The sequence below is a fragment of the Delphinus delphis genome, chromosome 6, assembly GCF_949987515.2.
Source record: "Delphinus delphis chromosome 6, mDelDel1.2, whole genome shotgun sequence".
In the NCBI taxonomy this organism is placed as follows: domain Eukaryota; kingdom Metazoa; phylum Chordata; class Mammalia; order Artiodactyla; family Delphinidae; genus Delphinus; species Delphinus delphis.
Genome location: NC_082688.1, coordinates 56,471,969 through 56,495,518, shown reverse-complemented (window position 1 = coordinate 56,495,518; position 23,550 = coordinate 56,471,969). Strand labels below are relative to the sequence as shown.

General features: G+C 36.4%; 1 protein-coding gene across 1 annotated transcript in view; it reads right to left on the bottom strand.

Annotated features, from left to right (window-relative positions):
* Positions 1-23,550, bottom strand: part of UHRF2 (ubiquitin like with PHD and ring finger domains 2) — a 74,110-nt gene that overhangs the window by 24,080 nt on the left and 26,480 nt on the right. The window contains exons 4-5 of the mRNA XM_060015347.1: positions 16,597-16,815; positions 38-230 (exon numbers count right to left, since the gene is read on the bottom strand). Of these exons, the coding sequence (XP_059871330.1) occupies positions 38-230; positions 16,597-16,815 (412 nt within the window). The remainder of the gene's footprint in view (positions 1-37; positions 231-16,596; positions 16,816-23,550) is intronic.

Sequence of the window (23,550 nt, the reverse complement as noted above, 5' to 3'; positions counted from 1 at the left end):
TCTTGAAAATAAATTTGTATGGTCTACAATTTTATACTTTCTCAAAAGTTATTCCCTGGCCAGTTAAAATGGCAATCATGAACAATAAATGCAGTCTCAGCCCGTAAGAAAAATCCATACTTAAAAACTTTCCATCTGCCAATGAAAGAGGATGGGCTCCAGGTTTCTCGATCTTGAAGATTTCATTTATGAATCTTATCTGACAGTCATTTAATTTTCCTTCAGAACCCCTGTTTAAAAAAGGAAGAAAGGTTAACCTCTGCCAGCAAAATCTAAATCACACACAAATAGTAATTAAAAGTCAGTTTGGAAACTCGCTGAACACTTCCTATTTACAAATGGGGATTACAGCTATTCTAATCACTGAGTTATTGCTTCCAGCAGTAGGAAAAGTCCAATGATTAATATTTGAAGTTAAGTGTCACTTTTAATATCAGGAAAAAAAATTCAAGACTCAGATCATCTGGTGAGAAGATAGCTATCTTGTAAATTTAATTTAACTTAAAGACTAGGTAAAATGATACTCCCAATTAAAATGAAAGATTTAAACATATTTCCAATAAATATGGCAAGTTTCTGGGTAAATAGATGACCTCTTATTACAAAGAAAAGTCTTTCAAATACTAAGCCATATTTTTCATAGCCACGTTTATAGCTGTTTGCATATACTTCTTCAAAGTTTCTTGCTGTGACTGTGGATTTGTATAATTCTTTTAATTTATCAACTTTTGCTTTGTATTTTTGAAGATATATTATTGGGTACATACAGATTAAGGATCCTTAAATCTTATGAAATGTCTTTGTATCTCTAGTAATGCATTTTGTATCAAAAGTGTACCTTTGGTTTTTTTGATTACCATTTGCTTGGTGACTTTTTCAATCATTTCACCTTTTAAAACTTTTAATGTCAAATGCAGAAAATTTATAGATAAATGTATGGTTTAGCCAATTATAAGGTACACATCCTTGTAATCAGCCATGACAAGAGATAGGACTGTCAACTACCTCAGTAGTTCATGTCCTCCCTCCCAGTCACAACCTCTTCACTCCCTCCCATGAGTTATATTTACCTTAATTTTCTTCAATCTTCTCACCTGTCTGCCTAAGTATATGATATAGTTTTGTGTTTCAAAAACTAAATTCCCAATATTTTTCCTTATAATTTGTTGAAGAAGCCCCACCATTTGTCCTATAGAGTTTCCCATGGTCTCGATTTTGATACCTGCATTCCCAAAGTGTACTTTAGTTTTTTCTGTCATTTATATTTCCAGTAAATCAGTAGTTGGATCTGGAGTAAAGGCTGAAAACCCTTGGTTTGATGCCTGTTTTTAACAATAAAGTTTTACTGGAACACAACTATGCCTATTCGTTTATGTATTCTCCATGGCTGGTTTCACGCTATAACAGCAGAGTTGAATTGCGACAGACCATCTGGCGGCCAAAGGTTAAACTATTTACTATCTGTCCCTTTATAGAACAAAACTGCTGACCCTTGCTCTAAATGTTTACTCAAATCCAGGTTCATTTTTTGGGTAAAACTGTCTATAGGTCTATTTTCATCAGTAAGCACCTAATTATTTAGTTGTCTTTTCCTACAGCAGCCATAGATGCTCAATGCCTAGATTAATTCACTGGGAATTGGAAAATGTTGGTATTCTAGTTCTTTCATTCCTTTTTTACTTATTTGCTGGAATAATTCCATAAAGAGAAACCTGAGCTCATCAATTACTTGGTGACTCAGTGGTATAGCTCATATAACAAATATAGATGAAATGCTTTCTTTAGCAGTTTAAAAAACATAGTTCTCAAACATTCTATGTAGTTGACTGATGAGTTTCTATGTAACTAGGAGTTCACGTATTTGAGGTGTTTCAATCCACGCTAGATATTTTCCTTATTGATGTTCAAATCGCCTCATCTTTGGCCAATGGGATATTCCAGCTGATTCTCAAATCTTTCTGACAAGAATTTAGCAATCTTTGTGGGCTTCCTTGTTATGTGCAAGACAAGATTTTTGTTCTCAGTTCATCTTGTACATTTTCTGCCCCCACCCGGTGTCTTTATTTTTTTAATAGATCTTTATTGGAGTGTAATTGCTTTACACTACTGTGTTAGTATTACAATACTGTATTAGTTTCAAAGTGAATCAGCCATATGCATACATATATCCCCATATCCCCTCCCTCCCACCCTCCCCATCCCACCTCTCTAGGTCATCGCAAAGCACCGAGCTGATTTCCCTGTGCTATGCTGCTGCTTTCCACTAGCTATCTATTTTACATTCGGTAGAGTATGTAGATGCTACTCTCAATTGGCCCCAGCTTCCGACCCCCGACCGCCCCCCCAGCCTGTAGTCTTATCTCCAAGGAAGCCTAGTTTCTTTTAGGTGGAAATGGTTATTTTAAGACCACAATTTAGGCACTAGAAAAGCTTTCTAAAACTGGATTGATCACTATTTCTAGACCAAGCTACAAAATTTAGACATACACATTAATACACGTACAAGATACCTCATGAGTTCATGCAAACACTTTCTGTTCAAATTCAGGACTAAAGGATAAGTCTGCTTTTGACAAGGCAATTATTTCTCTTTCTCCTTTCCCCCACAATCAGAAAATCCTAGTTCTCAAAGACACCAGGGATGCCTAAATTAGAATGCTACAAGTACTTCTTTGCTTTACCCCACATTACATATGACATTTTCACCAGTTGTCATTATGACTACAGAAAATACTTTAAAATTTCTTTGTGTATTTCTGCCATGTCTTACAGTTATATCTACAGTGTCAGACCATAAAACCATTACATACTACACTTTCTCCTTTATGTACCTCCCTCTAGTCCCAGTTCTAGATGCAGAGATATTTTTAATGTTTATCACTACTCTATGTCAAATTGCCTACAGTCATCTTGATGGTCTGAAACTAGTTCTCTACAAGATTTCCCAAGAAGGGTTCATGAGAACAATTCCTCCCCTAGTTCTTACAAGTTAATGACAGCTTGTCTCCAGCCTTTATACTGAAGGCCAGTTTGGCTAGACTTAAAATTCTTGGCTTACCTTTTCTTGACTCATGGATGTCTTTCTGGGATGTTTTCCTTGTAAGGGTGTTATCCTGGTTCCTTATTTTTTCTTTTTCTTCTAATTTTGTATGGATTTCACATCAATGTTTTTCTTTTGCTTGTTTTTATAAAATTTTCTTGACCCTTTAGAGGGTATAACTTCAATTAGGTTTGCTAGATCACAGCCACAGAGCTCCACATAACTCAGTTTTGTTGTTGTTGCTTTTTGGAGAAGCATTCAAAACTACGGCAGCTAAAATCTAATCTGATAGAAAGCAGATCAGTAGTTTGAGGCCAAGGTTGAGGGTTGTAGTAGTAATTGTGACTCTGATGGAGCCCACAGGGACTTTTGGTGGGGGGTAATGAAAAGGTTCTATATCTTGATTACAGTGGTGGCTTTATACGGTACATATTGCTTTAAGTAAATTTTGCCTCAAAAATTAATTTAAAAAATGACGCTATAGAAACTTCCTTTTGGTATCTCCTGGCTCTATTCCCCTGCCCTATTTTTAACTGGACCCTTTTTTCCTTTGTCTTTACTGTTCCTGTCCTACTCAATTTGGACTGCATTCCTAGTAGTTTATTCTCAATATGGGACTTTGTCCTGGAATGGAACTTTAGCTGACTAATTTTGAGAGTTCATAGGGCTCTAATCTCTTCAGACCTTACTGCAAACTGCATATACTCATCCAAACTGGGGTGCATACCCATTTCTGGCTTCAGCTGCTGTATTAGTTAACTATTATTACATAACAAGTCACCACAAAACTAGCAGTTTAAAACAAAAATTACCTCAGTTTCTGTGGATCAGCAATTTGGAAGCAGCTTAGCTGGGTAGTTCTGGCTCATGATCTTTCTTGAGGTTTCAGTCAAGCTGTTGACCAGACCTACAGTCTCATCTAAAGGCTCAACTCGGGGAAGACCAACGGGCTGTCTGAATTCTCACAACATAACAGCTGGCTTCCACCAGAGGAAGTGATCTGAGAGAGCCCAAAATGGAAGCTTCCATAACCCAATCTCAGAAGTGGTATACCATCACTTCTGCCATATTCTACTGGTCACAAAGAGCAACCCTAATAAAATGTGGGAGGGAACTATGTTGTTGAGTACCAGGAAGAAGGAATTATTGGGGGTCATCTTAAAAGATGGCCACCATAGCTGCTACTCTCAGGTGAGATAGGTTGCTGAGGTAACTTACTATTTTGGAGTTCTTGGGTCAATCATATATCCTGTTACGCTCTTCTTCCTCTTGTAATAGTTACCAATACCGCACAGGTCTTGTAGCTTTCAGTTGTTTATCTCAGCAGCTATCTTGGTGTTTGTGGGAGATACCACATCACCCTAAATGTCTGTAGATACTGCCCTTAATTTTTGGATTAGATCTTTTCGTTCTATTTGTTTTTATAAGGATATCTAGGAAGATTAAAATCTATGCTGTTGCCCTCTTCCTAGAATCCCATCCATCCTTATATTTTCAACTTCTGTGATTTCATATTTAAGGAGATTTTCTTATAAGTAGCCTAAGAGTTTTGTTTTTATTTTAATCTAGTCTGTTGATCTTTGTCTTTATAATATTTAGTTCATATATAGTTAATATAATTGATGATATATTTGTTGCTACCATTTTACCATGTCTTCTATTTTATCTACCTTTTTGTCTTAGTCCTCTTGATTGCCTTCTTTTGTATTATTCTATTTCCACTCTTAATTTGCTAATATTTTATTAATTTTTAGTGGTTCTTAGAGAATGCACCATGCAAACCTGAAAAATCAATCTGCTTTACGTTTTACTTTCAGTACTTTCCTGATCACGTCAGAATCTCAAAGCTTCATTTACTAATCCCATCTTTCACATGGTTATCATGATTTTATTCTACACATATTTTAATCTTATTTTTTCAGTAGTTTATTTGTACTCAAATAGTTACCCTTCCTCTGTTCATAATTATTTCCTATATTTCCTTATTTCTATCTGAGATCATCTTCCTTCTGCTTAAAGAACTCCCTTTAGTATTTCTTTTAGTGCAAGTCTGTTGGTTGGTATTCTCTCAGGTGTGGTCTGACGTCTTTATTTTGGTTTCATTTTTGTAGTATATTTTCATTAAAAATGTATTTCTAAGTTGAGAACTTTTAAAGTTAGTGTTTTCAGATGCCATTCCACTGTCTTCTAGCTTACACTACTCCTGGTTAAAACTCAGCCGTCTTCCCTTTGATTCTACCTTTAGTTTTCAGCAGCCTTATTGCAATATGCCACTGTTTTCTTTTTAATTATCCTGCTTAGGAACTACAAAACTTCAATCTTCGACTGACGTCTTTTATCAGTTTTGGAAAATTCTAGCTATTACATTTTCAAATAGTTTTCACCCTACTCTCTTTTGGGGAACTACAAAAAGATGTAAACACACCTCTTCACAAAGTCCCACATATATAACAGTCTTTTCTGTATTATTTTCCATTATATTTTCAATGTTTTAGTTGGATATTTTTCATTGACTTGCCTTTGAGTTTATCCTATCTTCTGCTGTGTCTTATCTGCTGATAAACCAACCTAAGGAACTCTTAGTTGTAGAAACTGTATTTTTCACTTCTTATTCTCCATATGATTATTTTATAGATTCTAATTCTCAGTTGAAATTCTCTATCTTTTCAACTATTTTCTTAAGCATATTAATTATAATTACTTTAAAGTTCCTGCCTGATAATTTGATCAAGATCACTTATGACTCCATTTCTGTTATTGGTTTATCTTCTTCTGGTTTTTTATTATGTGGCCCTGTCTTTTGGTAGCACAGTATTTTTGATTCCATGGTAGATAGTATATTTAAAACATTAGAGGTGGGCTTCCCTGATGGCACACTGGTTAAGAATCCACCTGCCAATGCAGGGGACATGGGTTCGAGCCCTGGTCTGGGAAGATCCCACATGCAACGGGGCAACTAAGCCCGTGTGCCACAACTACTGAGGCTGCGCTCTAGAGCCCGTGAGCCACAACTACTGAGCCCGTGTGCCACAATTACTGAGGCTGCGCTCTAGAGCCCATGCTCCACAACAAGAGAAGCCACCACAATGAGAAGCCCGCGCACCACAACGAAGAGTAGCTCCCGCTCTCCGCAACTAGAGAAAGCCCGGGCACAGCAACGAAGACCCAATGCAGCCAAAAATAAAAGAATAAAATAAATAAATTTAAAAAAAGAAAGAAAAGCGTCAAAAAAAACACATTAGAGGCTTCAGACATCATCTTACCATTAAGAAGGTCCAATCTTCCTTCTGCTGGAGAGATACTACAGTGGTTTAACATTTTAATTAGCAACTCTGCTGAGGCAAGGCTGGTTTTTCAGCTTTGGTAACGTTTAGTCTATCTGTCTGCCTTAACCATCTACAGTTTTCAACTAAGAGCCTGTTGTATATTCTGTGGGTCCACTCCACCAGGGATCCCCAAATTCATGTTTGCCTTCTAAGACTGCTAAAAACTCCACTTTGTTTTTTACTTATGTTTTTAGTCTCCTGCCTAGGAAAACCCAGTATTTGGCAAAAGTCCTAAGAGAGCACAGGTTATATGCTTGAGGCATCCCACATATCTGCCAACAGCTCTGATTTCTTGTCCCTACACTGCCGCCAGTTGTTCAGTGAGGTTTGCCCTGTATCCATAATTAGCATAGTCCCCAGGGTAAAAAGCAACTACAAAAGCTAACTGTCAGGCTTCCCTGGTGGCGCAGCAGTTAAGAATCCGCCTGCCAATGCAGGAGACAGGGGTTTGAGCCCTGGTCCGGCAAGATCCCACATGCTGTGGAGCAACTAAGCCCGTGCGTCACAACCACTGAGCCTGTGCTCTAGAGTCCACATGCCACAACTACTGAAGCCCACACGCCACATCTACTGCAGGCCGAGCACCAAAAGCCTGCGGCTCTGCAACGAGAGAGGCTACCGCAATGAGAAGTCTGCGCACTGCAACGAAGAGTGGCCCCTGCTCGCTGCAGCTAGAGAAGGCCCGCGCTCAGCAATGAAGACCCAATGCAGCCATAAATAAATAGATAGATAAATAAATAAATAAAATAAATTAAAAAAAAAAAAGCTAACTGCTTCCTAAGGTTCTTCCCTTTCCAGAGTCATACCCCTGGTAGTTCTCCTTACTTCTCTGCTGCCTTTCAGATGACAACTGTACTTGATCTGGCTATTCTAGTTGTTCTAGGTAAGAATGCTGATCTGCAGCCAGCTATTCCACTCCACCTGGAAAGAGAAACCTTGTATGGGCTTCAATAAAGTCACAAAATCAGACAGCTTAAAACTAAAATCACTTTTCCAGTCATTTATCATTTTAAGTTGAAGACTTACTACATCCATTTCCTCTTGACTAAACTAATGAAGGCATAGATCACAACCAAAACAGGTAGTCAATTCATTCCTTCAGGAAACACCCTATTTCACTGAAATCTAATAAACAATTGTAAAAATACACTATTTTATATACTACCAAAAAAGAAACTGGCCTGCAATGGGTCAGTATAAGAAGAACCCTCAAATAAAGTTGGGACACCAAATGAAAGCTAACAACTATAAGATATATTATTTTATGAAACCTCAAGCAAGAAAAAAGCCTGAGATGAGCAGTCTAAGAAGGACCCTCAAAGCTAGGACAACAAATGGCTTCTCTCATGTTAAAGAAAAATGGCAAATAAACCACCCTGCAGATACAGAAAATAAAGATGACTGTGTTTCAATATTACCCCTGGGTATAAGGAGAAAAAGTATCCCCTGAGAGTTGAACCACAGGCATACCTTGTGGTCTGCAGATATGAATTCATACTACCTGTGTGGTTTAAAAAAGCTCAAGCAGGAAATTTAACTTCAAGTTAGATGGCACTCCAAGGTGACTAGCAGAAGTAAACTCAAATATCTGAAAGAACCCAACTTTAGTCAGTCCAATAGCAATTTTAAGATACATCATAATTTCAGATGTTAAAATATGGAAAACCGTTAATTTCAGATTCTATGAAGTATTGTATTTACTGAACATTTATTCTAACTAGTGCTTAGAACAGGGCCTGACACACAGGAGCGAACAACAACAACAAAAAAATCAAAGCATTAACATTCCAGTGGTATGCTTGGCAGAATAATAGGCCCCAAAGACATCTATGTCCTAAGCCCAGGAACCTGTGAATATGTTACCTTATATGGCAAAAGGGACTTTGTTAATGACCTTTAAATAGGATTATCTAGATAGGCCCAATATAATCACAGGGGCCTTGAAAAGTAGAAAAGGGAAGAAGAAAGAGCCTGATGAAGATGTGACTACAAATGAACAGTCAAAGATACAATTTTGTTGGCTTTAAACATGGAGAAGTGGGCCGCGGGCCACAGGCCAAGGAATTGGGAGGCCCCTAAAATCTGAAAAAGGCAAGGAAGTCAATTTTCCTTCAGTCTCCAAAAAGGAACACATCCCTGCCGACACTGCTTTTAGCCCAGTGAAACTCATAAGATTTCTGACCTACAGAAGTGTAAAATAGTAAGTTCTATTATTTAAGCCACTAAGCCTGTGGTAATTTGTTATAGCAATAACAAGAAACTAATACAAGTAGGGCAAGAGAAAATAATAAATGTCAGGTGATAATCAGTATCATAAAGAAAAATAAGTTAGACTACGGGAGAATTCAATCATATACACACACACCTATGCCTGGTATCTGTCTGTCTGTATTGTTTTACATAGCGTGATCAAGAAAGTTGTCTTTCGAAGTGATATTTGAATAAAGAAATAAAACAAAAGACAAAGTAAGCCAAATGAATATCTGTGTGGAGCAGACCAGTCAGAGGAAACAGCATGTACAAAAGCTCTGAAACAGGAGCGTGTTTACATGATTAAGCAACACAAGGAGGCCAATATGGTTGGAATACAGTGAGCTTTGATTTATAACTTGATATGGACATCAAGTTCATAGTCTGTAAGAATGGTACATTCAATAATCAGATCACTAGAGATGGCATGATAAACAACTATGGATACAATTTAGTAAATAAAACCCTAAAAAATGACACAAAATACACTAAGTACATCCATAGTTTTAGTAAGGTTAAAATTTTTTTTTTGCTATAGGATTCAAATTCTACTTAGGAATATCTAATCTAGTATAATTTCATACAGTATTAAATATACAAGAGTAAGTGACCAAAGTTTTGAAAAACTGATTTAAACCCTAGACTTCTGTTTTGAATTTTCTTCAAAGCTAAAATAGAAACAGAAAATGGCAAGCTAAAAATAGAATTTTGTTAACTAGAATTAGTTTAAGCATATTCACTTTTTGGTACTCACAAATTAAAAATTAGATACAAGCATGAACTTTAACTCCAAGTTCCCTTATCAAATCTCCAAGGCAGATTACAAATCATGTCCTCTGTTTCTTCCTTTGTACCTTCAATACAATAGAGAGGATCAAAGCCGAACGTTAGTTTTTTTGTAAATGTCTAGTATTCGCCATGATCAAGTGGGATTTATCCCAAGGATGCAAGGATTTTTCAGTATCTGCAAATCAATCAATGTGATACACCACATCAACAAATTGAATAAAAACCATATGATCATCTCAACAGATGCAGAAAAAGCTTTTGACAAAATCCAACACACATTTATGATAAAAACTCTCCAGAAAGTGGGCATAGAGGGAATATACCTCAACACAATAAAGCCCATTTATGACAAACCTACAGCTAACATAGTACTCGGTGAAAAGCTGAAAGCATTTCCTCTAAGATCAGGAATGAGACAAGGATGTCCACTTTCACCACTTTTATTCAACATAGTTCTGGAAGTCCTAGCCACGACAATCAGAAAATAAAAGAAAATAAAAGGAATCCAAATTGGAAAAGAAGTAAAACTGTCACTGTCTGCAGATGACATGATACCATACACAGAAAATCCTAAAGGTGCTACCAGAAAATGACTAGAGCTAATCAATGAATTTGGTAAAGTTGCAGGCTACAAAATTAATATACAGACATCTGTTGCATTTCTATACACTAACAACAAAAGATCAGAAAGAGAAATTCAAGAAACTATCCCATTTACCATCGCATCAAAAAGAATAAAATACCTAGGAATAAACCTATCTAAGGAGGCAAAAGACCTGTACTCCGAAAACTGTACGATGCTGATGAAAGAAATAGAAGATGACAAACAGATGGAGAGATATATCATGTTCTTGGATTGGAAGAATCAATATTGTCAAAATGACTATACTACCCAAGGCAATCTACAGATTCAATGCAATCTCTATCAAATTACCAATGGCATTTCCATAGAACTAGAACAAAAAAAATTTTAAATTTGTATGGAGATACAAAAAACCCCGAATAGCCAAAGCAATCTTGAGAAAGAAAAATGGAGCTGGAGGAATCAGGCTCCCTGACTTCAGACTATACTGCAAAGCTATAGTCAACAAAACAGTAATGGTATTGGCACAAAAACAGAAATATAGAACAATGGAACAGGATAGAAAGCCCAGAAACAAACCCATGCACCTACGGTCAATTAATCTATGACAAAGGGGGCAAGAACATACAATGGAGAAAAGACAGTCTCTTCAGTAAATGGTGCCGGGAAAACTGGTCAGCTGCATGTAAAAACATGAAATTAGAACATTCTTTAACACCATACACAAAAATAAATGCAAAATGGATTAAAGACCTAAGTGTAAGACCAGATACTATAAAACTCGAGGAAAACGTAGGCAGAACACTCTTTGTGATAAATTGCAGCAAGATCTTTTTTAATCTGTCTCCTAGAGTAATGGAAATGAAAGCAAAAATAAACAAATGGGACCTAACTAAACTCAAAAGCTTTTGCATAGCCAAGAAACCATAAACAAAATGAAAAGACAACTCCCAGAATGGGAGAAAATATTTGCAAATAATTTGACGGCCAAGGGATTACTCTACAAAATTTACAAACAGCTCATGCAGCTCAATATCAAAAAACAAACAACCCAATCAAAAAATGGGCAGAGGAACTGAACAGACATTTCTCCAAAGACATACAGATGGCCAAGAGGCACATGAAAAGATGCTCAATATTGCTACTTATTAGAGAAATGCAAATCAAAACTATAATGAGGTATCACCTCATACCAGTCAGAATGGCCAACATCAAAAACTTTACAAACAATAAATGCTGGAGAGGGTGTGGAGCACCCTACACTGCTGGTGGGAATGTAAATTGGTACAGCCACTATGGAGAACAGTATGGAGGTTCCTTAAAAAACTGAAAATAGAGCTACCATATGATCCAGCAATCCCACTCCTGGACACATATCTGGAGAAAACCATGGTCCAAAAGGATACATGCACCCCAATGTTCATTACAGTGCTGTTTACAATAGCCAAAACATGGAAGCAATCTAAATGTCCATTGACAGAGGAGTGGATAAAGAAGATGTGGTACATATATACAATGGAATATTACTCAGCCATTAAAAAGAATGAAATAATGCCATTTGCAGTAACATGGATGGACCTGGAGATTATCATACTAAGTGAAGTATAACACAAATATCAAATGATATCACTTATATGTGGAATCTAAAAAAAAATGATACAAATGAACTTATTTACAAAACAGAAATAGACTCACAGACTTAGAGAATGAACTTCCCAGGGGGGAAGGGTGGAGGGAGGGATAGATTGGGAGTTTGGGATTGACATGTACATGCTGCTATATTTAAAACAGATAACCAGCAAGGACCTACTATATAGCACAGGGCACTCTGCTCAATAATCTGCAATAACCTAAATGGGAAAAGAATTTGAAAGAGAATAGATACTTGTATATGTATAACTGAATCACTTTGCTGTACACCTGAAACTAACACAACGTTGTTAATCAAAAAGAATTTGTTAACTAGAATTAGACAGTTTAAGCATATTCACTTTTTGCTACTCACAAACTAAAAATTAGGAACAAGCATGAACTTTAACTCCCAGTTCCCTTATCAAATCTCGGAGGCAGATTAAAAATCATGTCCTCTATTTGCTTCTTCCATTGCACTTTCAATACAATAGAGAGTATCAAAGATGAAGGTTAGTTCTTTGTAAATGTAGAGTAAAATTGATAAACCTTTGGTGAGATTAAATCACAAACTAAACTCAGGAATGAAAAAGGGAACAACATTAACAAAGACTATACAGGTTAAAGATGAGGCTATCCAAACTTATGACAATAAACTAAAATTAAAATAGGTTCCTAGAAAATTAAATCCTATTTCAAGAATAGAAAATCTGAATAGTTCTATAATCATTACAGAAATCAAAAAACCTTCTCACAAAGAAAACTCAGCCCCAAAGGACTTTACTGAGAAGTTTTAACATTCAAGCAAAGGACACAAAACTCTACCATAAAATAGAAAAATATTACAGCACACGATAATTTTATAAAACCAACGTAATTTGGAAAGGATAGCTAAGATAGGAAAGTTAATACACAAATTTCACTCATTAACCTAAATGCAAAAATCCTATACAAAATATTGTCAAACCAAATCCAGGAAAGCATACCTACAAAATACCCGTCAAACATTATAATTATTGGTAAAACTTTCAAAGAGATATCAGGAGAAAAAAAAGATGCCTGCTCTCACCACCTCCTTTCAGCAATGTACTAACAGGCAACTGGTGAATGAAGACAAAAGTTAGCAATCAAAGGAAAACTACAACACAAAAATGTCATAATTCACAGATTACAATTATAAAAATCCTGAAACAATCTACATGTGAATTAAAATTATTAACTCTAGTAAGGCTAATGGATCCAAAATCAAAGGTTACTTATATACCAGTAACAAAGAGAAAAATGAAATTTAAAAAGGATTTATAATAACAAGTGGTATCTGAGGTTAAATAAGGATAACAGACACATAAGATCAGACCTCTGGAGAGAATTATATCAGGCTGAACCATATAATGGCCAACATTCAAATATTTTGAATCTATAAAAACATTTCATATGGTTCCACCTAATAAAAACATGACAAAATCATAATAAAGACCTAAGTAAATGGAGAGAAATCACACCCATGGATTACATTTAATGGAGTACCTATCAAATTCCCAATGGTTTTTATGTAGAAATTACCAAAATGACTGGAAAACGCGAATGAAATTACACAGAGCTAAGAACAGAGAAGAACTATTGAAGCACAAGGTAGAAGACCTGCTCTGTCATATTATGAAAGCATGGAACTTATATAAGGACACTCAAAACAGACCAATGATACAGAATAGAGACCAGATGGATGCATCAAATATAAAGATATGTGGGGCTTCCTTGGAGGCACAGTGGTTGAGAGTCCACCTGCCGATGCAGGGGACAAGGGTTTGTGCCCCGGTCTGGGAAGTTCCCACATGCCGCGGAGCGGCTGGGCCCGTGAGCCATGGCTGCTGGGCCTGCGCGTCCGGAGCCTGTGCTCCGCAATGGGAGAGGCCACAATAGTGAGAGGTCCGCATACCACACACACACACACACACACAAAAAGATATGTGATGAGGTGATATTGAAGATCAATGAGGGGAAAATGGGTTTTTCAATAAATGATACCAGGAAAAATGATTATTCATATGTATTAAGTCTAACCCTTACCTCACACTGTACAAAAAGACCTACTTCAAGTGGATTAAAGATCTAAAACAGGTAAATATTAAGCTTTTATAAGGTAATAATGGAGAATATCTTTATGTTTTCTGAGTAAAGTTTCTCCCCTCCACCCCACTCTATGTTTTATTGAGATATAATTGACATACCATTGTATAAGTTCAAGGTATACAACATAATGATTTGATATGTGTATATATTGACAATGATTACCACAAAAAGTTTAGTTAACATCCATCACCTCACATTTACAGTATTTTTTCCCTTGTGATGAAAACTTTAAAGATCTACTCTCTAAGCAGCTTTCAAATATACAGTACAGTATTGTTAACTATAGTTGCCATGCTGTATATTACATCCCTTGAACTTATATATCATATAACTGGAAGTTTGTACCTTTTGACCACCCTCACCTATCCCCAACCCTGACCAACCCCCAGTAGGTTTCTTAAAGCAAGACACAAAAAGTATAAGCATTAGGGAAAATTTTTGAGAAATTCAACCCCTTAAAATTACGACTACTACTCAAACATAGGGAAAAAAGATAAGCCACAGAATTGGAGTAGACATTTTCTCCACATGTAACTGAAATGGTCAAGTCTCTACTCTACTTTAGGAGTTCTCTAGAACTCCTAAAAATCAATGAGACAGACTACCTAATTAGCTACAACAACACACACCAATATTTGAAACAGGATCCTTACAAGATATATCCAAATTGCCAATAAACATAACGGTTCTCAATCTCATTAATAGTCAGGGAAATGTAAATCAAAGCCACAATGGAATACTATTATATACCCACCTGACTAGCAAAAACTCAAGCCTGACAAAAGTAAGTGTGGTTAAGAATGCAGAGCAATGGGAACTCTCATACTACTGTGGAAGTGCAATCTGGTACAACCACTTAAATATTTGGTCCTATCTATTAAAGTTAAAGATGCACAACTTCTACAAGCCAGCAATTCTACTTCTAGACAAGACACATCCTACAGAAACTAACACACATAAGCACCAGGAGAGAGGTATCATGTCATGGCAGCACTGCTTGTAACAGCCCCAAACTATCAACAGCAGAATATATTTATACTTTCCCTTTGGTTATTTATCCATTCTTTCCAGTGAAGGGAAAAGATTTCTAACAATGAAAAAAAATTCCCATCCACAAGCCACAGTGACTCCTTTTTGACTCTTGTATCCCTAACATGTCTAGTAAAAACCTAAATGACAGCAAACATAATCCTTTATAGGACAGTGTGTTTTACTTTGGGATAGCCATCATATAATCGTTTTCTCATGAGCCAATATTTGCCTATCGATTATTTCCACTCAATCTTAGTTCTAGTCCCTAAAGCCAGAATGCTCCATTCTAACTGTATCTCATAATTACTCAGGAAAACATGTTTTAAATAGCAAGCTTTTTTAGCTCAATGTTATGAGTACTGTTATCTCTTCCCATTGTGTAAACATGCTTCTTTCCACTTCCTACACTCAAGAACATTATAAGAGTCCCTAGATAACTAATTTATGTAGATGCTTTCTCCTTTCCTTCATGATATGCATTCATATCAGAATTTCAAGTTGCTTAGAACTCTGTTAATTGTTACGTCCTTAGCCTGGCAATAGAATCACACTTGTGTTTGTACAAATTTCTGAAACTGTTTTCTAAAAGATAAGCTCACAATATTCTTTTTCTTTATCTTAGGAGTCAGCAAACTTTTCCCATGAAGGGTCAGAGAGTAAGTAGTTCAAGATTCTGTAAGCCTCATGTGCAACCACTCAACAATGCTGTTGAGCACACACACACAAAACCAGCCATGGCCAATACATAAATGGGGATCACTGTGTTCCAACAAAACTTTATTTTCATAAAACAGGTAGCCAGTGGGACATAGTTTACCAACCCCTGCTTTATATTATTAATCATAAGCAGATGCTTGATCTTAGATTTGTCACCTCCATGTTATAACAGATAGGATAATATATGTCCATTATATATATAATACATAATATATATAATCAGTTAACCAGAACTTGACAAGAATGTTAGTTTGGCTGCTTCCCTTAAGTAAAAGAAAACTGTCAGGGTCTTTCTAGTATCCCCAATGCTCAACACAACAAATGTACTTCTAATAATTCATTCTAAAGAAAAGAAATGCACAAAAACGTATACACAAAGTTGCTTACTTAAACATTGTAATAAGAACTGGAAATACTTTTAACAGGCTTTTTAAAAAAGTAAATTAGTGACTATTTATCCAATACACTTCATTCAGAAGAACTGAACACAAAACGATGTTTACTATTTCCCCAAGTGTAAAAAGGTAGCTTTGAAACAATGCATAGTACTTTATCACCTGAAGGAAACATCTAAAAGTATTTCTTAAAGAATTAACAATGGAAATATCTGAGTAATGTGAAATCTTGGGTGACATTTTACATTTTGAATTGTCTTCATTAAGCTTGTTTTAAGTTCTTAAATTACTATAAAAGAAAATTTTTGCTACCTTGCAAGTCCAGCAGACAGCTGCCTAGGTAGACATTCACTGGTGTTGTATCAACATAGATCCTCATAGCAACCATAGCTATTGAAATGCTTTTGTATATTATTGGTTTAACCTAGGAGAATCCTGTGGGGTAGGCAAGAATTTCTCTAATAAGATATTCAATTATTTCCAAGGTGCTTTCAAATAATACCTCCAGCCTTAAAGTAGCAATGGAGATTTAAGGGCCATTCTTAATAAAAAATTCTCAAGAATTTATTAAGTTTTCTTCTATGGAAATTTCCATCTTTCATAGATTCCATCTTTTTTTTTTCTTTTTACTAAAGAACGTGTGCTTAATACCTAAAAATTACACTCAATTCAGTAATTAAATAGCATCAGTGAAGAGAATCTTACCCCAAGAAAACAGTCACACGAAGTTCCTTTTTGGTCCTTGAGATCGTCTTCAGTGTGGTAATTTCTGCATCAAACCAAAATCCTCTATTACTAGGACTTTCTACATTGTAATTAACCATGACCACATCACCGACATTTAGTTCATTCCATTTCAAAGTGGTTCTAGCTCGTGGTCGAAGATCCTTGACATTTATTTCTACAGTACCACTTTCCGGATATCTGAGAATAGAGAAAAAAGAATCACAGAACACTGCTTATGATTATCACCAAGGAAGACTAAAATTATATGCAACATGTATAAAAACCTAATCATATTATTCTTAATGGCACTTAAAGTAAATGATATTTATTCCTAATTTTAACTGCCAGAATAAACGAGTCTTGCTAAAATCTTAGTAAGTCATTCTTTGCTAGCTTAGGGATGGTGGTGGTGATAGGGAATAAAGAGTAGGGTAAGTAAAAAACCCAAGTTCTTCTTTTCCACATTTTCTTAACCCATGTTTAAAAATTACTTTAATAAGACTAGATGCTGACCTCCTCCTGAACTTGGAACCAGTTCATCAAGTTCTGCAATTTGCTTTACGCATAATAAGAACATAAACCTAGTACATTTTCAATGGCCTCCATTTTTCCAGAAAGAGAAAGATAAGATTTCAGTTCTTACATGTAGCTAGCTGCCTAGTAATGGCAAAATGAAAAAACAAGAGCAAAAAATCCTGGAATTTTGTATGTATCAGAAAGTAGAACCATGTGAAAAATCTAGCAGAATCTTGATCTTACTTGAATTTCTAAATGTAAACTTAACAAACCTAAACCTGACCCAAACTTAAAGCTTTACAAGGTTCCTCACTTTTTGGCCTAACATCTGGTATCCATAGGCCCAAAACGGCAATGTAACAGTCCACAATGGTTTCTATAAAATTAAGATCTGTTGCCTTTATGTATTGCTTGCTAAAAGAAATGAGTAATATCTGGTTCCTGCTCTTGGAAAACTCAATCTACTGGGAAAGGCCAAACTACTATAGCAGTGGTTCTCAAACCGGTGGTTCCATCTGTGAACATGCTATAAATGCAGACTCTTAGGCTCCACTTCTGATCTGACTCAGAAACGCCGGGAGTGAGGCCCAGTGATCTATTTTCACAAATCTTCTCAGAAATTCTCAAGCATACTCAAGTTTGATAAGCTACTGTGCTGCAGAAACACAAGAATAGTTAAATATCGTACGGTTCTGTGACAGCATTAACAATGTAGAAAACTAAGGGAAGAAACCATTAACCTTTAACCAACTGAGTGGCCTACTCAAAATTAAAGTGGGCCTGAAGTTGGAAGCAGCTCTAGCAGCTAGCCTTGGCTCTTCCAAATCAAACAAGCACTATACAGGCCTAGGACCCTCACAGTATATCTAACTCATTTATAATAAATGGATATTAACCCTGGGTAGAATTTTAATCAAGTTTCTTCAACTTTTAGTTAATTGGGGAAAGAAAATTCTCAGGATTAGCAAGCGGCCTCAGAAACGATCTGGTCCATTTACCCTCTCAGTACTATAATTCCCCTTTACCACAAGCCTCCCAAATAACCATGCAACCTCTGCTCGGATGGTAAGTGATGAGAGGCCAGCTTTAACCCTAAGAAAAACCATTCTGTCTTCACATAGCTCTGACATAGGAAAGAAAATATACTTGATACTGGATCAAAGATAAACACAGAATGAGTTCCATAGCTTAAGTGCCATGAAGAAATCTATATACTCTCTCCACGAAAGACCTAATCCTTGACAGTCTAAGTCTGTCACCCTGCCCTCCTCTATCTTCTAAGTATAAAACATTTCAAGTGAATTTCCTTCAACTTACATAAGGTTTTGAATCCTTTATCATACTGGTCTCTTCACTCAAAATATGTTCTATTTTCAACCTGCCTGGGTTTAAATTCCATTTTAGCTTCCTACTACCGTGTATCCTTGGGAAAGTTACTAAACTTCGCTGTTTTACATGTGTTTAGTTTACATATGACTACCTCTCATGTGTAAAACGTACCTAATGGTAACTACCTCATATGGCTGTTCTGAGAACTAAAATGGAGAAGACTTGTAACTAGGTATTTTAGGGCTTTTGTAAATCTAAAGTTGTGAATTTGTTTCCTGACTAAATATTCTTAAGGCCATAAAGGATAGAAAACTATTCTTTTAGATGAGATCCTTTTCTCAGCTGTATTGTGATTTTTACATCATGACATTATCATATATCCCTGTATGATTAACACAGTAAAAAAGCGTATTTCACTGGTAAAAAGCTCTCCACTTACCTATGATTGCCAAAATTAGATACCATGAATGGAAATATTTGTAACAAACTTTTAAAATCATGTTTATTGGAGATGAGTTAAAATAAATCATTGCCTACATCAGAGCAAAGGAATTTAAGCTGTTTGCCCTGAAACTAAGTATGATTTCAGAATTAAAGAATTAGAACATATGAATACATCATCTTTATGTATACAGTAAGTGTGTAAAAGTCATGAAAGTGAAGTATACTTTTTCTAATGCTACCCAGAGCTGATGTCAGTTGCTGTATAAAAAGATATAGAAGGGACCCAAAAACTACTTTTACCAAAGTCAAGAACACGCCCAGACTCAAATATCACTATTATTCTTTTCTTGGGCATCTTCATCTACACATATCTTAACATCACATGGAGTGATGACTCAGAAGCTCTGTTCTAACCCAAAATTCTCTCTTCAGATTCACATATCCAACTACATCTCTAACACGTATGCCTCAGGAGCACCTCAAATTTAAGAAATTCCCCCATCCCATAATCTGCTGATGCTCAATATTCTCTAAATTTTCATACTCCCAGAAACTGGAGTTATTCCCAATTCCTCCATCCAGTTACTAAGTCCTCCTTATGCTATATACTGTTAACACTTATTTAATGGAACTGTACCCTTAGTGAAGGCCTGCATTTCTCTGAGACTACTGTCAAGGCTAACACAACTCCCTGTCTTTAGGATTACACCTTAGACTTCATTATACTTTTGCCAAAGATTCTAAAACACAGGTCTGCTTAAAACATTTTGTGACACCTGATAACAATTTGTTCATAGGCTGTGGGAAAACAGGCATTCTTACATTGCTGATAGGAATACAAAGTGGTACTGTCTCCTTGTAGAGGGGAATTTGGCAATACACAGCAAAATTGCCTACATATTTACCTTTTGATCCAGGAATTCCACTTCTAGGAATGTATCCCAAACGTTAAGTGACATAAAACCCCAGGAAAAGACACATACACAAGGCTATTTATAGCTGCACTATCTGTAACAGCAAGACTAGAAACAATCAAATGTCCATAATAGGAAACTACTTACTATATGATACAATTATATAATGGAATATTATTCTCCTGTAAAAAGGAATATGACATCTGCTATGGAGAGACATTAACTAAAAAAAAGACCAAGATGCAAACAGCATTTATGTGTGCTTTCTACCTAATGAGTGTGTGTGGAAATATGTACTTGTACATGTACATATATAAGTGTGTAGTATGTATTTGTGAGTATACAAATAATCACACATACATAATTTTGAGACAGAAGGATAAACAAAAACTCATTTAGTTACTACAAAAAGAGGTAAGAAATAGGATAGAAGGAACCAAGATGGACACTTTTTCTTAATGTACTTGTTTTGAAGTTTTACCTATAGGATCGTTTAATGTTTCACTTGATTATAAAAACAGAATTTACAAAATGTGAGAAATCCCTAAAAACCAAAAGCAAAATTAAAAAAGTGCCTTAACTACTGAGAAATACCATTACAAATGACTTGAAAATACACTAACTATACATTATTAGTGGGGTTATATCCATTTACTAAGGACAAAGTAAAAAACATACCAACTTTTCACTAATCATATTGTTTGCAATATTGGTACTGTTAGTCTGAAACCATCATATGAGTAGAATAAAACAAGTCAGTGGTGACATTAATAGAAACCGTGATTTTCAAGGTAAGAGAAAAAATAAGAGATTAAGGATATTAAATGATAATCCCTCAACTCTAAAATTAATTGGAAATATCAATACAAACATTTCCTAGCTGTTTCCAATGTTATGACCTAGAAACATGATCAAAACAAGTATCAATGAACAGCTGACTATACGCTCTTACAAAAAGAACTAGGGCTCCTTAAAGAAATGGCTGAATCCAGGCCTGGGCAGGAAATAGAAGAGCTTGGGACTTCCTATTGTACCTGAATGCAAAGAAACCCTCATTATGTCAGGTTCAACCTGAAGGAGCCTCCACAGGCCAGAGACGAGACAATCTGGGCACCAAAAAGAACTGAGTTAGAGTAAAACAAGTATTAAAATCCATTAGTTCATAATGAGACTTAGTAAAAATCTCACTGACCAACCTCTGGAGGATGCTAGGGAATTTATTCATTCTGAACACTGAAAAAGTTCAAGAATCAATAGTTTATCCTACCTTTTGTATATAACCAACTGCTTGTTGAGGAATGCTCCTTATGAAAAAATTATAGCTAATAAATGAAGGAGAGAATGAGGTATCACTATTTTTACTACATTTCATAAAATAGTGGCTGTAGGTAAAGATTAATGGTTACTAAAACTAGCAAAAGCTGGCAGCAAATTTCACAATGGATGTATCAGGCAGACAACACCCAAATCTTACAACAAAAAAAGAAAGAAGCAGGTATTATGTGCCTCCCAATGCCATGTAATAGGTAAATAAATACCATCTCTAAACTAGTTTTAACAAATAAGGAAATTTAAAACAATCAAGCCTCTAAGTACAGTCGTCCCTCCATACTCATGGGTTCTGCATCCAGAGTCAACCAACCACTGACTGAAAATATTCAGAAAAAAATTCCAGAAAGTTCCAAAAGGCAGTTCAATTTGCCAAGCTCAAGCAACTATTTATATAGCATTTACATTGTATTAGGTATTATAAGTAATCTGACATGATTTAAAGTATACAAGAGGATATGCATAGGTTATATGCAAATATGCCATTTTATATAAGGGACTTGAGCGTCCATGGATTTTGGTATGCGTGGAGGTCCTGGAACCAATCCCCCATGGATACCAAGGGAAGACTGTATAAACTTTCAGGAAACTAACAGTAACAGAGGAACATGTTAAATACCACTACAGAAATGTCATCAGTAAAGTTCAGACTGTGGGAAAACTGAATAAACTGTCACTTGTACAAATAAATAGCAAGGAAGAAAGAATAGGGGAAACCTGTAGGTTGAGACTTAACCTATCAACTACATGCAATGGGTGGATCTTAATCTTGATCCTTATCTGTAAATCCCAAGTATATTTTTGAAAAATAAGTCAGTCTGAACATTGACTGGTTATTTGACTTTAAGGAATTATTGTAAATTTCGTGTGGATTTTTTTTTTTAATGCTTTAGGGTCCCCATCCCAGGATCAGTGACTCATTCTCACAGGAGAGCACATAGTTCTTCCCATGGCTATGATTTACTACAATGAAAGGATACAAAGCAAATTCAGCAAAGGAAAAAGGCACATGGAATCAAGTCTAGAGGAAACCAGGTGCAAGCTCAAGGAGTCCGCTCCCAGTAGTCACACAAAATGTGCTTAATATGTCCAGAATACGACAACATGTGTGTAATGTTACTACCAGGGGTATACAGTGAAGAATGCTCAAGAGTTTTATTAGGGATTCATCACATCAGCACTCAATGTCTAGCACATACCAAAATTCCAGACTCCCAGAAGCAGGTGTTCGGCATAAATAATATATTTTTTTGCAGAGTTTGTGCAGAGTGAACCATTTTTATCAAGGAATGATGAGAATCCTCCTGAAAGTTAAGTTCCCCAACACCAGCCAAAGGTCAACCACAAACAGACCTTTTAAAGAGTAGTAAATCAGGCTTCCCTGGTGGCGCAGTGGTTGAGAGTCCACCTGCCGATGCAGGGGACACGGGTTCGTGTCCCGGTCCAGGAAGATCCCACATGCCGCAGACCGGCTCGGCCCGTGAGCCATGGCCGTTGACCCTGCGCGTCCGGAGCCTGTGCTCCGCAACGGGAGAGGCCACAACAGTGAGAGGCCCACATACCGCAAAAAACAAACAAACAAACAAACAAAAAACAAGAGTAGTAAGTCTCTGGCCTGATGTTAGCTGTCTTCTGCACACTTTAAAAAGAATCCTTTTAGAGTATTCAACTGAGAAAAAAGATGTCAAGATCAGGATGAACCTACGAAAAATAGAAAGAGTAGGACTAGGAAGCAATAGCCCTTAGACCACGATGCTGTCTTTCACTTTGAAAGGAGAGAAAAAGAGGGTTGAGAAAGAGAAACATGAGAGTGTGATACAAACAAAATCTTCGCCAATCCAATCGTGAGCTCTGGAGCAATGTTGGGCATAATTGCCAGGCCCTAGAACTGCTGCCACACTTAGTCACCAGCTGGAGGATGCCAAGAAAGAGTGTGGCTTTGGCTCAAACACTGTCACAGATATCAAAAGTGCTGTGGCTAAAAGTTATCAGTTAACTGCATTCATTCCTTGCAGGTCAGCAAGTTCTGTCTTGAAGATCTGAGCACTGTGCCCACCACAACTGCTAAGGCTATTTCTGGTTGAAAAAACTTAAGATTTGGGACTTGCTTCAAAATAATCCAGTGGTGGTGCTTGGGGATGCTGGTACGGATTAAACAAGATTGGCCAGGAGTTCATAATGATTGAAGCTAGGTGATGAGTTCTTTCTCTCAACCTCTGCATAAGTTTAAAGATTTCTACAATAAAAAATAAAATGCTCTGTGCTTCAAGTTAAAATCCAAACAAAAGGCTCTTCCCACTTTTTGAAGTTTTCCCACAAGAGTACAAAACTCTAAGTTAACATTCAAGGCTTACAGCGAGGACACGCAGCCTCCTGCCCCAGTCCACCACACTGATTTCTA